At 43.5% G+C, this 16814-nt stretch overlaps 1 protein-coding gene across 1 annotated transcript in view; it reads left to right on the top strand.

Moving 5' to 3' along the window:
* Positions 1 to 8780: 8780 nt before the first annotated feature.
* LOC142750235 (venom factor-like) overlaps positions 8781 to 16814 on the top strand; it is a 53436-nt gene continuing 45402 nt past the window's right edge. The window contains exons 1-3 of the mRNA XM_075859176.1: positions 8781 to 8888; positions 11895 to 12081; positions 15869 to 16031. Of these exons, the coding sequence (XP_075715291.1) occupies positions 8824 to 8888; positions 11895 to 12081; positions 15869 to 16031 (415 nt within the window). The 5' untranslated portion in view covers positions 8781 to 8823. The remainder of the gene's footprint in view (positions 8889 to 11894; positions 12082 to 15868; positions 16032 to 16814) is intronic.

The raw sequence follows: 16814 nt of genomic DNA on the forward strand, positions 1-16814 counted from the left end.
TGGATTTTAGCATGGAAATTCGTGTAAAATACAGAATGTGTGAATGGGTCCTATGTTTTGAATACCTCCAGTAGAGGGTGTTAAATTATACAATTTTGACTCCCTGCAGCCACCACTAGAGGGAGCTTGGGAGCATACTGTATACTGTTTTATCATTGACTTCAATGTATGAACAGAATGCAGTAATCTCCTAAGCTCCCCCAAGGGGTGACTGACAGAATTTTATAATTTGACTCTATGGCTGAGTAAGGGGAAGCTGGGGGGGGGGGGGGGAGCCCTGACCCCTATAAGATGTAACTGGGTTTAACCATCCTTAAAGGGAACCTGTCACATCGTACAGTACATGCCTTCCGATGCACGGCCAGCATGTTATAGAGCAGGATGGGCTGAGTTGATTGATGTATATAGAGAAAAAATTCAGGATAACCAATATTTTATTGATACAGATCCCTGCTCACTCTTGAGTTAGTGGGCGGAGTCAATCACTGATTGACAGACTTCCCTGTATGAGTGTGGTTACAGTAACAGTTGTTAATCACTAAGTAGGACTGCCCACTAGACTCTTAAACCAAGTGAGAGCAGGGATTGATATCAATAAATGACGGGTTAACTCAGCTTATCCTGCTCTATATCCTGCTGCCCGCAGATCGGAAAACATGTACTGTACCTTATGACAGGTTCCCTTTAAGGAATGTTAAAGCTGGTTCAATAACCTGGCACAATAATTAACATTTAAGACGATTGTAATCTCTTTGGAGTCATTTAACTTCCTTGTTCCTTTGTTCATTATTACACTTGTTCTTCATATCTGAAGATCGCATTTCCTGATTACTTCTGAATAGTAGATCCATGTAAATACATTTCACTTCCATCAGATTTAAGGCTCAGGCCTGGTAACCATATTTATTCCGTTCTGTTCCATGTGTGCTCATACTGTAACGTCCGTGGTCGCTGACCACGAACTCCTTCCATCCAGTCTACGCCCTTTTCTCAAGAGATGCCTGCTCCATAGTGACCACCAGGGTGCGCTCACGAGCTCAGTCCAGACTTAAGAAGCCAGTGCGCATGCATGTTGGTGATTTGAGCTAAATGCTCCAGAGCACCCTGGGCTATAAGAAGGTCCCAGCCCCATCCTCCCACGCCTGAGCTTTGTTGTTGTATTCCAAGTCTGTCTTGCAAATGGTCCCCTAGTGTTTCCTGCTCCCAGTCCTGCTGGCGGTCGACCGCATGAAGCAGAAGGCGGACACAAGGAGAAGAGAACCCCTCAGTTTCTTCCTGGCACAAAGGTCTGGCTGTTCTCCCGGAATTTTCAACTCAGGGTGCCGTCGTACAAATTCGCTCCCAGGTTCCTCGGTCCCTTCGAGATCCTGCAGCAGATCAACCCTGTCGCCTACAAGCTTTGGCTGCCTCCTACCCTCAAGATCCCCAACTCCTTCCATGTTTCTCTCCTGAAGCCGGTGGTTCTGAACCGCTATACAAAGACTCCTAGCCTCCAGCGGCCCTTCAGACACCTTTAATGTTAAGGAGATCTTGGACATTAAAAAAGTAAGAGGAAGAACATTTTATTTAGTAGATTGGAAGGGGTTTGGTCCAGAAGAGAGGTCCTGGGAGGCAGAGGAGAATCTCAGCGCTCCTACCCTCATTAAGAGGTTTCTCTCTCGTTCTGGTCCCAAGAGGAGGGGGCGTAAGAGGGGGGATACTGTAACCTCCGTGGTCGCTGACCACAAACTCCTTCCATCCAGTCAACGCCCTTCTCCCAAGAGATGTCTGCACATACGGCCATCCTGCTCCATAGTGACCACCAGGGTGCGCTCATGAGCTCAGTCCAGACTTAAGAAGCTAGTGCACATGCATGTTGGTGATTTGAGCTAAGGTGGTACTAAAATGGCGAGGTGCAGTGAGAGATCGTTGTGGATGATGGAGGAGGAGGGGGGTTAATGGGGTAATAACATTTTTTAGGTAGATCAATGGAAGAACTAGGGATTGAGGGAAATATCAATTAGGACAGGATGGAGGGAAAATAATAAATTTATATATGTCATGAACTCCAGCTCCTTTGCGTGCTCACAGTGGAATGGGGCCCCATTTCATGTTTTGCTATAAGGCCCTGCAAGGATGTGCCCTAGTTGGTATACAGCCCCCTCCAGGAATGATGCGAAACAGATGGTACGAAGACAGGAACTAGTTGCGAGCTAGAACTTTTTATTCTCAGGCTGGCACCAATGGTGCACACGGCCACATGTATATTGAGTTTTTACTTATATGGGAGAAACAAAAATTAGACTGATCAGGCAGGTCAAGATGGCGCTGTCACAGAAATAGTCTAGTGCGCCGCTCCCTAGTATAGGTGTTGGTCTGGCAATAAAAGCCAAGTAGGCTGAAAGATGGCTGCTGCTTCTTGCTGCCTATGATCAGGCCTAGTAGGCCACAAATCTTCTCAGACTGTCTCCTCTACAACACACCCTCCTCAGCTGCTTTCCTCTCCCACAGCACAACCTCCTCAGCAGCTTTCCTCTCCCACAGCACAACCTCCTCAGCAGCTTTCCTCTACCACAGCACAACCTCCTCAGCTGCTTTCCTTCTCTACAGCACAACCTCCTCAGCTGCTTTCCTCCTTCACATCACAACCTCCTCAGCAGCTTTCCTCCTTCACAGCACAACCTCCTCAGCTGCTCTTCTCCTACACAGCACAACCTCCTCAGCAGCTTTCCTCCTTCACAGCACAACCTCCTCAGCTGCTTTCCTCCTTCAGAGCACAACCTCCTCAGCTGCATTCTTCCTACACCACACAACCTCCTCAGCAGCTTTCCTCCTTCACAGCACAACCTCCTCAGCTGCTTTTCTCTCCCACAGCACAACCTCCTCAGTAGCTTTCCTCCTCCATAGCACAACATCCTCAGCAGCTTTTCTGCTACACTGCACAACCTGCTCAGCTGTTCTTCTCCTACACAGCACAACCTCCTCAGCTGCTCTTCTCCTACAAAGCACAACCTCCTCAGTAGCTTTCCTCCTTCTCAGCAGCGATCTCCCAGTAACTTCCTCTTACAACACTCTGGCCTTAAAGCACCAGAGCCCAGGTCACACTAACTTCCTCCCAACACTGAACAAGGTTTGGCGGACTCACCACTTTTTTTATGCATCAAGCTCCACCCTCTGACGAGATGACGTTGAGTAGCCACGCTGCATGTCATCACTCGGTTACAGAACAACAGTCTCAGGCAAAATAGGGGAAATCGATGTTGATTTGGCATCCGATGGAGCATGCCACAATTTTTTTTTCATATGGAAGCCCATAGACCATGTAAAAAAAACTTGTGTGAAAAAATGTTGCAACATCAGTGCTTTATTATGAATCTGTACAGGGCCTGACTGGCCATCTGGCAGTTCTGGCAAATTCCAGATGGGCCGGTGATCTGTGGGCCGCCTGCTGGCCGACCAAACAATCAGTGTCGGTGGCCTGCTGCCTCTCTGAGGGGGCAGCGGCGCCACTGAAACCAGTCGATGCCACCCCCTCCTGCACTAATTGTACCTGCCTTACAATGATGCTGATAGGGAGGGCAGAATAACTTGCTCCGCCAATCAGCATCTTTCAACGATGCTAGTGGCACGATGACGTCATCGCACTGCTTCCATTGTTGAAAGGCGCTGATTGATGGGGCAAGTCTTTCTGCCCTGCCAATCAGCACTGTTGTTCAGCCCGAGCAGACCTGTTTAGAAGAGAGCAGGTCTACATTGACACAGGACTGCGTGTGAACGGGATCAAGGTGAGTATGTAAAGTTGGGGTATGTGCACACACACTAATTACGTCCGTAATTGACGGACGTATTTCGGCCGCAAGTACCGGACCGAACACAGTGCAGGGAGCCGGGCTCCTAGCATCATACTTATGTACGATGCTAGGAGTCCCTGCCTCGCTGCAGGACAACTGTCCCGTACTGAAAACATGATTACAGTTGTCCTGCAGCGAGGCAGGGACTCCTAGCATCGTACATAAGTATGATGCTAGGAGCCCGGCTCCCTGCACTGTGTTCGGTCCGGTACTTGCGGCCGAAATACGTCCGTCAATTACGGACGTAATTAGTGTGTGTGCACATACCCTTGTTGTTTTTTTCCCACTTAAAAATGTGAGTGACTTAATCTACAGGGGGGAGCTATATGTGGGACACTATCTATGGGGGAGGCTATATGTGGGACACTAAGTGGGGATATAATGGCACAATCTACAGGGGAGGCTATATGTGGGACACTAAGGGGGGGCTGTATGTGGGGCACTATATACAGGTGGAGCTATCTACAGGGGGCTTTATCGGGGGCACTGTCTACAGGGGGCTCTATGGGGCACTATCTACGGGGAGCACTCTGTGTGTGTGGGACACAGTGTATGGTGCTATTATAATCAGGGACACAGTGTTTCGTGCTATTATAATCAGGGACACAGTTAGAAACTTTCTCTTCGTTTATAGGTGCAGAAATGTTTGAATTGTGAGAAGCTGAAGACATCTGAGCGGCAAACTGCAGAAATAGGCTGTGGCCTGGGAGAAGTCGTTATAGAGGCCTGGACTGGATGGAGAAGAAAAGAGAAAAAGAACAACTAGAATCTGAGATCGTCACCAGTGAGTCACTTAATATAAATGCTTATTCTGTCTCTAATCAGTACTGTAGTCACTGTATGATCTGCAGCGAGATGGATGGTAGGATTTTTTTTGTGAAACAGCAACTCCCAGCATATCCTTACCATTGCTCGGTCCATGCTGGGAGCTGTAGTTTTATGTCGTACAAACCTATACAACAGGGGTTGCACTAAATTGAGCTGTATTTGTGCTGGTGCTGTATTTATGTATTGGGCTTGGTACTGGTGCTGTATATATGTACTGAGCTTGGTTTTGGTGCCTGTATATGTGTAGTGAGCTTGGTTCTGGAGATGTATATATGTACTGAGCTTGATTCTGGTGTTGTATTTATGTGCTAAGCTTAGTTCTGGTGCTGTATACATGTACGGAGTTTTGTTCTGGAGCTGTATATATGGACTGAGCTTGGTTTTGGTGTTGTATATATGTACTGAGCTTTGTTCTGGTGCTGTATATGTGTACGGACCTTGGTTTTGGAGCTGTATATATGTAATGAGCTTTGTTCTGGAGCTGTATATATGTACTGAGATTGGTCCTGGTGCTGTATATATGTATTGAGCTTGGTTCTCGAGCCGTATATGTCAGAGCTTGGTTCTGGAGCTGTAATTATATAGAATATATTTATAATAACAAAATTACAGGGCAGATGGAATTGTTTTCAATTCATTGTATATTTAATAGGAACCTGCCAGGTAGTTTTAACCCCTTGAACCACCACAATGCGGTAATACATGACCTGACAATATTTCCAAACATTCCCCTGTATGTTGTTTTTAGATGTAGAAAAATCTATAAAATCAACTTTTAAAATGGCGCACACTATAGGCTAATTTCTCATTAAAGGGTCATGGAGTTGTGCCGCTATCCTGAAGAGTCACATCGTTCTGCCTCCAAGCCCAACTTTCCATGCTTGATTGACATCTCTCTTTCTGTTATACATCACTACCAGTCTCCTCCAACTTTCCCTGATGTGCCATTGCCTTGTACTACTTGGGCACGCACAGTGCAGTGAGGTGTACTCTGCCCGGCTGCACCGCCCATGCCAGTACAAGGCAACGGCGCATCCGCAAGAGTTGGAGGAGGCTGGAAATGATGTAGAACAGCCAGGGGGGATGTCAATCAAAATCTGGGGGGCGTCATTTGAATTTTCGCCTTAGGCAGCAGAAAAGCTAGAGTCAGCCCTGCAGACAGTGGTGAACACAAGCACCAACATTACAATAACTGCTGCCTCCTGCTGTTTAAAACCACATCTTTCTGAGATTTATTGCTGTGAATTCTGCAATGATGGGAAGGAGCGCTGCAGAAATGAAGTATAGCGCTTGTTGGCCGAGCTGCAGCTAATCAGCTCTAGACTTGATTTCTGCACTGAGGCCTCGCTCACTAGCGCATGTCTCTGGTGCCGCAGAGGAAGAGGAGAATCAGTTCCTGCCCAGTCTGCATGTACAAATCAAACCTAACGCTGGTTGGCTGAGCATCAGCCAATCAGTGATGGGCTTGCTCTTTCTACTGCCCCCCTGAGCACAGCTTCAGTCTGGCAGCCGAGGAGATGGAGACTCCCGCCCCTGCCAGGTAGGTAGCTGATGTCTGTAGCGCCAGCAGGTTTATTTCATTATCTGCTTCAGCTTCATGTAACCTGCCACCAGTCTTCTGCAATGGATGTTAATGTTTATAGTGTATGTCAATTATATGAGTGGAATATGTAATTTCTGTGAGTTTTGTGTCTTCTTCTAATGTATTAGTGGCATTTGTGAGCGTGTTGTTTTCAATGTGAGTGTGAGTGGTATGTGTGGTATAGGTCTAGTGTGTAAGTGTTATGTGAGGTATGTGTTTAGCATTTGTGTGGTGTATGTGTAAGTAGTGTGTGCGGTATGTATCTTGTGTATGGTACGTGTCTAGTGAGTGAGTGGTATGTGTCTAGTGTGTGAGTGGTGTGTGCAGCATCTGTGCCAGGTGTGAGTAGTGAGTGTTCAACAGGTGTGGGTAGACAACATGCGGCATATGTCTTAGGTGTCAGTGGCGAGAGTGGAGGATATATCCTAGGTGTGAGTGGTGTGCGTGTGCATTTGTCCTAGGTGTGAGTGGTGTGCATGCGCATGTGTCCTAGGTGTGAGTGGTGTGTATGCGCATGTGTCCTAGGTGTGAGTGGTGTGCATGCGCATGTGTCCTAGGTGTGAGTGGTGTGTGCGCGCATGTGTCCAGCATGTTAGTGTGTGTGTATATCGCTGAACATAAAATTGAAATCATACTATTTAGTTACAGTATGGGGATATTTTAGCATTGTATAATGGTATAATTTGCAATCTTTATACGTCAGTATTAGGCCATGATCCCGCAATCTGGATTTGATTAGGACTAAGTCCCTGATTCCACACCTAAATCCCTTTCAAATCCACTAACATTCTGCATCCATTACAAGTGAATGGGCCATTTTATACCCCATTCTCATGCAGCGGAAAGAAGTCTGCTTGAATTTTTTTCTGCTCTGCAAAAAAAATAATCCTCTAGAATAACGAACATGTTCATTATTCTCGTGGAAAAACAATGGATTCATTGGAATTGGAGCTATCAGGACTATTCCTCTTTTCATTTACACCTGTTTTAATAAATCTCCCCATGTCTTGTATAGCTGAAAGGTGGTCCCAACCCAACACTGGCAGCTGTGTATGGCCTGCGGTGGGCCTGTGTGCTTAGAAATGCCAGGGCTGATTTTAAGACCCAGTCCGGCCCTGGATCTGTACCATATAGAAGTGATATGGATCCATATGATGCCGAAAAGTGAAGACTGGAAGTCATATCGGTGAAACATTTGAACATGGATTTTTGCACACAAATGGTCATGTCCTGTTGTTAAAATACAATAAATATACAGTATATCTGCTGACGACTACTGACAATTTAAAGTGTAGCTAAACGTTTGACAAACTTCTGACATGTCATAGTGACATGTCAGAAGTTTGGATTGGTGGGGGTCCGAGCACTGAGAGCCCCACCAATCTCTACAATGAAGCAGATGAAGTGCTCGTGTGAGCGCTCAGCCGCTTCATGTCTGTTCGGCTGTTTCTGGAAAGAAATGTATCGGTGTACGGACTCCATAGAAAGTGAGCCCGTTCTCCGATAATGCCCTTATGACCTCTGAGGGCCCAATTCAATTTTCTCCGATTTTGTTTGCCCAATGGAGAATGAAGGCAGATGCCAGGTTGAGGGAAATATAAATTTTCCTTTGGGTCCCCCTATCCTTAGTATACAAGCTGTACCATACATACATACATACATATATATATATATATATATATATATATATATATATATATATATATATATATATATATATATATATATATATATATATATATATATATATATATATATATATATAAATCAGGGAGGGCACCATAGAAAAAAAATGGCTCATGCCATCCTCATCCATTACCTTCATTCATTTGTTTCCTAATGTTGCCCTATTGGCGATCTCTATGGATTCACACATCCTATAAATAAAGGAGATAGAAGAAGCCTAAGGAAGACCCATAGTGGCTGCATGTGCTGCCTATATACAGGAGTGTAATTGAGAGGACTGTCAAGATATGTTACTGTCAAGATATGTTCCTCCGGTACTTGGCGCCAGGGACAGAGGTGGCCAACAAGCCATTCTGCCTTGACTATTTAGATTTAGTGCTAGGGCAGTAAACTAAATCTTTGCCCCGGTGAAGGAAAGTCTCTATGGCATCGATGCCCTGGTGTACACCCCTGCCCAGACACATGACAGGTTCTCTGTAAGAGAATTGCCACACTCAGCAGAAAACTTTTTGTATACAGGCACCTGTGTAGTATAAGATACAGACAGTTTGCTTTAGTAAATCATTCAGGTATGGCATTGGTTCCTTTCTCTTCCGTGTTCTCCATTCGTTTTACTATTAGATTGTATTGTTCTTTTGTTTTTCTCTAATCCGCTATTTTCTTCGCTCTCATTCTGTTCCACATTGTGCAATGAGCTTTTATGCTGGAGTGATTTCCCGACAGTGTTTATTTTGAAATAGGACAATCCTGTATTTGTCCAGCCGCCAACTATTTACATACCCAGCCCTTAAATCACTCATGTTACTTATTACAAAGGCTGCTGGGTCAAAGTGAAAGACTAAAATCCTTTATAACCCCCCTTCAGGTCTCAAGAGAGCACATACCCCAGGCAGCATCATGGGGTTTGGAGCTTTGTGTCTTATTCTACTATATGGTCTCATTGGGTCCTATGCGCAGCCACAGTGAGTACTACCGGATCCTATACATATAGAATTTACATATGCATACAATCACTGTATATACATACATATGTAGCATTACTTATATATACATACATATGTAGCATTACTTATCGTGACTCTGATAACTTGTTGCGGCGTGATAACTAATCACCTAAGCCATTGAAAAGCCATCGAAAAAGTTAGTTTCTAACCACTTTGTATTTAAAGTGTTAAAAGTCAAGTTAAAGATCGCTATATGTATATACAATGACTAGAAATGACTATTTAAAATAGAAAATACAACAGGCATCTTGGGTAACGTTCCAGTCTAAGAATAGTGATTTTGCTTTTTTTTTGGGAAAAAAATTATTTATTAATTTATTGTCAACTTTTACGAAGGAAGAAAAGGGTTAAACAACTCTGGGCTCAGCAGACTTTTAATGTTGTAAATTCTAAGATTAAATCCTCATGCACATGACCGTTGTGCCACTTAGGCCGTTTTTGACAAGTGGCACCCAATATTCTTCACGGACCCATTTACTTTAGCGGGGAATCGGGTGAAAAATGATCCGAGTCTCAGATCTGAGCAAAGATAGGACGTGTTCTATCTTTCCGCGGATCACTGACCGGGCTCGGCCGGCGCGCACGGTCGTGTGCATGAGGCGTAAATATGAATTTAATTGCTAGAGAGTGTAAATAATGTTATTGGCAGCATAAAAGAAATGAAATGAGGCAATATATTCATGACAGATTTATATAGTGTTGAGTTAGGACTGCAGGTTTCTATTCCAACGCTTTCTTGTAAACAATGTCTTTTGTCTTTTGATCCGGTGCCAAGATGTAGAGATTCTTTACAGTGCTGACTCTGGAGCAAGCAAAGGAGGCAAACTTTGTTCAATGTCCAATCAAAAATAACTATTCCCTGATTTTAACCCAATGAAAAATCGGGCTTCAAACAAACAAACTTTCGAAAATATATAATAGAATATAGTGTGCATTTCCTAGCATTGACCACACGATGGCGCTGCTGCTCAGCGTATCACTAGGCTGTCTGCATTACATTCAATTTAGTGAGATTTCTAAGCATTGACCACACGATGGCGCTGCTGCTTAGCGTATCACAATCGGGCTTCAAACAAACTTTCGAAAATATATGATAAGACGCATTCTGCTTAGGCCCTGTTCACACTGAGTTTTTTTGACGAGTTTTTTGGCCCGGAAATCGCTCCGCAAAACTCGGCAAAATCCGCCCGAAAATGCCTCCCATTGATTTCAATGGGAGGCGGACGAGTTTTTTTACCGCGAGCAAAAAAAACGCGTCACGGTAAAAAGAAGCGACATGACCTATCTTGAGGCGGTTTCCGCCTCCAAAACCCCATTTCAATCAGTCAGAAACAGGAAAAAAACGCCTCGACGAGTGTTTTGACGAGTTTTTGTCAAACCACTGTGCAAAAAACGTCTGGAGCAGTTTTTGCAGGAGGAATTTTCCTCCTGCAAAAAACTCAGTGTGAACACAGCCTTAAGGACGCACCGTCTCCAAAACACACAACAGATTTGATTCTTGTTTAAAGGAACACTGATACACTGTGTTAGGCCCCCTGCACACGGCCGTAGCCATAATCACGTTCCGTTATTACGGTCAATGACGGCCGCGGACAATCATACCATATTTGCGGGCCGTGCCCCCATTATAAAGTATAGGAGCACGGGCCGTATTTCAATGTCCTATTTTTTGCGGATCCTTTCTACAGCCCAGACACCGTCCCGTAAATATACAGGACGGTGTCCGTGCACCATAGAATTGAATGTATCTGTATTTTTATCCGAAATGACGGATCCTTATACGTAGAGGGGCTTAATGGCATGACACCGGGATCCTCTCTTTGGTGTTGTTTGAATCCCTGTGTCATGCTCCACCCCTCTGCACTAGCCACAACGCGGTGTATCAGTTTTCGTATAACTTCTATATGCTGTTTGGCCGGTGCCGCAATAAATTGCGATACCTAATGAGATTGTGCGGCTTTACATTGTATGCCATCTGGGAGGTTGAGGGAGCACTGCTGGGCATGACGGGAGCTGTGCTGAAGGAAGTTCGGTCATTTACAGGAAGTTTTTTCCCCCTTTAAAAGGCATTTTTTTAAATTAGCTATATTTAGTAATTATTTTTTTGTGGGGGATATTGATTTATTTATTTATTTTTTCGAAAAAAACATATTGATCCTTTTTTTTTTGTGTCCCATAGAACTTGATGCAGCGATCGTTTGATCATTTCATTAAAGGCCATGGACACCTTTGGGTCTTTTTTTAAATTATTATTATTATTGAAATGCATTTATTTACCGATAAAAATGACTCGGTTCCGATCAAGTCAAAGTGGATCCGCTTTCAGCTTACAAAATCACTCAGGAGCTGCGGTCAGTTGGACCGTCAGTGCAAATCACTGACAAATTTGACTCGGAATGGATTTCTGCAGCTTTTACGTACTGTGATACAATGAAGCTGGAGAACTGAAACAGTGAATTTCTGGGGCCTTTGCTAGGGGTTAAAAGAGCAAGCTGCCATAGTTTCCTATCCGTGCCCAGCGATTGGCTGACAGAGGCAAAGTCATCTAAGGGGTTAAACCACAGAAATCAGAGCATGACTGCTGCTGTGTATTATAGACGTTGCTCCTGATCGCAAGGGCACATTTGCTCTGCCCACATGATCAACAGGACAGATATTCTCATCCTCATGTGGCAACTACTTGCCGCTTAGGCATACTAGTCCAGCAGCGTCAAGTGTTTAACCCCTTCCAGGTGATGCCCATGGTGATGACTAAAAGCTGAGCAGCAATACCAGTCACAGCCCATAAACAAGAGTGGCGCTGTTTTAAAAAAAATAAAAAAAAAATAGGCTCCTTTTTCTAATCTTTGGACAACCCCGTTTTACCTCCATTTGTGCGCCACGCAATAGAACTGAGGATATCCTGTGGCAGTTTTTATAGCTTATATTGAAGTTTTTCTTCTCTTCATGTATTTCTTTTACCAGATGCACCCTGATAACATCCAATGTGCTGCGTGTGGACAGCGAAGAGACCATTATAGTAGATGGACAGGGCTCTGCTTTCGATGCTGAAATCATAGTCCAAGACTTTCCCCGGAAGACATTCATTTTAGTTACGGGCAGAGTCTCTGTGAACAGCAATAACCAGTTCTTTAACGATATTAAGTTGACGGTAAGATTGAAGTCCCTCGAGTAGAAGTTCTATAGACAATCTGTTTTTACCTCTTTATATTATTGCCTGTTTGGAATATAGCTCTGCAGCCCCCTGCCTAGTGATTGGTGACCCTTGATGACATCATTGGGTGCCCCATCACTCACCTCTCTTTTCCCATGGAGAATAGTAACTAGTGTTTCCTGATAATGACTACCAATGGCAGAGTTTTATTTAAACCTTGAACAGATATGTACTGCTTGAGTTTTTGTGTTCTCTGGTCTGTCTTACCATTATCTTACGTCCATTTCATTATTAACCCTAAAACTTCATCCCCCTTCTATATGTGTCTCACGGTTATGTCTTTCGACTTGTTCCCCTCTGTCTGTAGGTAGCAACAGTTAGGCCTTATTCACACGAACGTGTATTACGTCCGTGATACTCGCGTGAAAATCACGCGCGTCGCACGGACCTATGTTAGTGAATGGGGCCATTCAGACTGTCCGTGATTTTCACGCAGCGTATGTCCGCTGCGTAAAACTCACGACATGTCCTATGCTTGGCCGTTTTTCGCGCATCACGCACCCGTTGAAGTCAATGGGCGCGTGAAAATCGAGCACGGCACACGGAAGCACTTCCGTGTGACGCGCGTGATTCGTGCAACAGTAGATAAAGAAATGAAGGAAAAAATAAAAGCATTTCCTTCATTTCTTTTTCTAAACTTCAAAACCGCGTGTCATTAGCATGGCATATGTGTGAAAATCACGCAGCCAGGCAGCACATACTGATGACACACGGAACTGCAACGCGCAAAACGCAAACGTTCGTGTGAATAAGGCCTTAGAGTAATCCAAAGGTAAGATGATAAACAAATGCTATCAAATCATTTCACCCTGTATTCCCAATTGTATTTAGACGACAGCTGTCCGAGAGCCGACACAGACACACAGTTGCTGGTCTGATGGAGTCCCTCAGGCCCCTTCTTTTATTGTATAGCAAAATGGGAGTACATTTTAGAGCATCATTTGACACAACACCTATCGTTCAACAACAGTAGGGTGTCGATCACCAATTGCAGTATGGAATAAAAAGCAGCACATATTACTAGTAGGATACACCCAGATGTGTCTCTCAAAAGGAATAAAGAGATGCTCCTGTGCGCCTTCCTTTATGAACCAGGCAAAGCTAGATTTCACTACTTAAAGAGTCTCTGTCACCAGATTATAAGAGCCCTATCTCCTACATAATCTGATCGGCGCTGTAATGTAGATAACAACGGTGGTTTTTATTTTGAAAAATGATCATTTTTGAGCAAGTTATGAGCAATTTTAGAATTATGTGAATTACTTTTTTGATGCCCAACTGGGCGTGTTTTTAGTTTTGACCAAGTGGGCGTTGTGAAGAGAAGTGTATGACGCTGACCAATCAGTGACCAATCAGCGTCATACACTTCTCTCCATTCATGTCTATTTGTACTCAGCATGCTGTCATTCACAGCGTTATCTCGCGAGATCACGCAGTGCTGTGATTAAGTCCCACACAAACTTTACCGAAGTGTCGGGAGTGTGAATAGACATCGCGTCCGGGCTGGAGGTGATGTCTATTCACTCTCAAGACACTTCAGTAAAGTTAATGTGGGTGTATGTGACAGCACAGCGTGATCTCGCTGTGCTGAGTACAAATGGACATGAATGGAGAGAAGCGTATGATGCTGATTGGTCACTGATTGGTCAGCGTCATACACTTCTCTTCATAATGCCCACTTGGTCAAAAGTAAAAACACGCCCAGTTGGGCATTAAGAAACTAATTAGCATAAATCTAAAATTGCTCATAACTTGCTAAAAAATTATCGTATTTCAAAATAAAAACCACTGGTATCTGCATTACAGCGCCGATCAGATTATGTAGGAGATAGGGCACTTATAATCTGGTGACAGAGCCTCTTTAAGCCCCTATTATACCGGCCAAAAATCGACCGATGCAACGAGCGCCGATCAATGAGACATCGTTGACCGGCGCTCGCTTGCTCCTGTCACAAGGAGCTATGTATGGTGACGAGCAGTAGTTACTCCGATCGCTCGTACCCATACATTATTATCATGTCGGCAGCGCGTCTCCCTGTTTATACAGAGAGATGTGCTGCCGACAATGATAATATTTAACTTTTTTAACCCTTTGAAGCATTACCACATACATGTACGTGATAAGCGTCATAGGGAGGTATGGCGCGCGCTCACGGACTGAGCGTCCTCCATACCCTGCGGGTGTCAGCTGTGTTTTACAGCTGACAGCCCAGACTAAAGGCCGGGAACAGTGATCGTGCTGTTCCTGGCCGTTTTAACCGCTCAAATGCTGAATGCAGTCAATCGCGACCGCAGCATCTGAAGCGTTGAAAAGATGGGGGTGGCCCCCTCTGACAGCTCATCGGCGCCCCCACACTGCGATCGGGGTGTGTCGGTGGTTTTCATGGCCGTCCAGGGGCCTAATGAAGGCCCCAGGGCTGCCTTTTGTCTGCCTCTGTTAAGTTGTGTCTCTGGCACCGTTTAACAGAAGCCTGTGAAAATGACGATATACTGCAATACATTTGTATTGTAGTATATTGTACCAGCGATCTAATGATCGCTGGTTTAAGTCCCCTAGGGGGACTAATAAATGGTGTAAAAAAAAAAGTTTAAAAAAGTTATTAGTAGCGAAAAAAAAATATATTAAAAGATCAAAAAACCCACCTTTTCCCATTTTTCCTCTACAGTAATGTAAAAAATAAATAAAATTGGTATCGCTGCGTCTGTAAAAGTTTGAACTATTACAATATACCATTATTTAACTCGCACAGTAAAAAACAAAACATTTAAAACACCAAAATCGCTGTTTTTTGGTCACCTTAGCTCGCAATGAATATGTAATAAAATGTGATCAAAAAGTTGTACATATCAAAAATTGGTACCAATAAAAACTACAGCTGATCCCACAAAAAAAAAAATAAGCCCTCACAACGCCCAATCCACGGAAAAATAAAAAAGTTATGGCTCTCAGAATGTGATGAAACAAACAAATATTTTTATTTTTTTTATTTTTGTTAACAAAAAGTGTATTTTTAAAGTAATAAAATATAAAAAAAAAATCGATATAAATTTTGTATCACCGTCATCGAATTGAGCTGCAGAATAAAGTTCAGTTGTCATTTTTACCGCACGGTGAAAGCCGTAAAAACGAAAAACAAAAAACAATGTAGGAATCACAGTTTTTTATATGGTTCTTTAAATGGTGCCAACTCCTCCCGCTAACAATAAGCCCTCACACCGCTCTATTTGCGGAAATATAAAAAAGTTATGGCTCCTGGAATGCGGGGAGTGAATAATGAAAACAAAAAAATGAAAAATGGCTCGGTCCTTAAGGGGTAAAAATGATATGATCAGCAGATGATCGAGCATTTGCTCGTTCATCTGCTGATCGCTGCCCTGATTACACAGAGCTGTGACCTGGGAACTCCCTCTGCAGCAATATAATTACTACCTTGACAGATTTAGGGTGAAAACAAGGCCCGAATCCTTAGATGGGCCTCAGTCTAGCTTGTGGTCATTCGATACAAGGATCTCATTATCTAGGCCTGTATCAGCATCCATTATCAAACTCCGTTAGGACAGTTTGTGGCTTCCTGTAGTCAAGGAGAAACATTCACTTCCGATGGGTTTCTTTCGAAAAATTTCTGAAGTGATTAGATGTAGGCACGGAGCTCCATCAAGATGTGGGATCTAAATAGATGACCGGCCCTGCTAACTTTTAGGATTATGTTTTTGTTTTCTTTAGATCCCCTCAAATAATTTGGAAAAAGACCCAAACAAGAAACAGTATGTGTACGTCAGTGTTAGATCTCCCGTTTGCAATCTGGAGAAAGTCGTCCTGGTGTCCTTTCAAAGCGGATATATATTCATACAGACCGACAAACCCATCTACACTCCAGGATCTACAGGTATAGTATTTTGACATAATTAAGGGGGTGACAATAACCCTATTTTTAGAAGTCCACCAAAAATTTGAAGACTACATTCTTTAAAGACTGAAAAATTGTAGTTTCTTTCGAGAAGGACTTCGAAAATTGGCATCGTCTTGGAGCACAAAAAGATAGAGAGTATCTCCGGTAATCAAAATGCTTTAGATTGATATTGCCACTACTAGTTATCAATATGCCCCCTGTTCCAGTGGTTCACCAAGGACCAGGGTTTCCTTCTGTTATGCATAGTTCCTAAAAATAGGGGACTTTGGGTCAATGGTCTGTAAGAGAAGAAAATACAGACATATATCTTTTTTTTATAACTTTTTGGCTTTCCAATTTGCCTGTCAATTTTTATGTCTGTGGTTTTCAAGGTTTGGTTAATATAATATTTAATGGGGTCTGTCGAGGTTTCTCCTCAGGCTTTTTGGTGGCAAGAATAGTGCAATTTACGGTACTGGGCTATTCTGACTGTCAAAAGATACTGGAACCCAACAGAAACCCATTAAAAACAGTGAGCTCTGTCGGGTTTTTGACGATATCTGTTTAAAAAAGATCCAGTACAGCCCTCACGGCTCCGATACAATGAAACCTTGACGTGAACAGAGCCAAAGTTATCCAAGGACAACCCTGCCAACCTTATTTGGTGACACCATGGCACATGTTCAAAACAAGGATAAACCTAGAGAATTTTATGTGTGTACATACCGAAGAAAGCAGATTCAGAATATAAACATATACATAGTAAAATTGAACATTATA

Source organism: Rhinoderma darwinii, chromosome 3 (genome assembly GCF_050947455.1).
Source record: "Rhinoderma darwinii isolate aRhiDar2 chromosome 3, aRhiDar2.hap1, whole genome shotgun sequence".
Classification (NCBI taxonomy): Eukaryota; Metazoa; Chordata; class Amphibia; order Anura; family Rhinodermatidae; genus Rhinoderma; species Rhinoderma darwinii.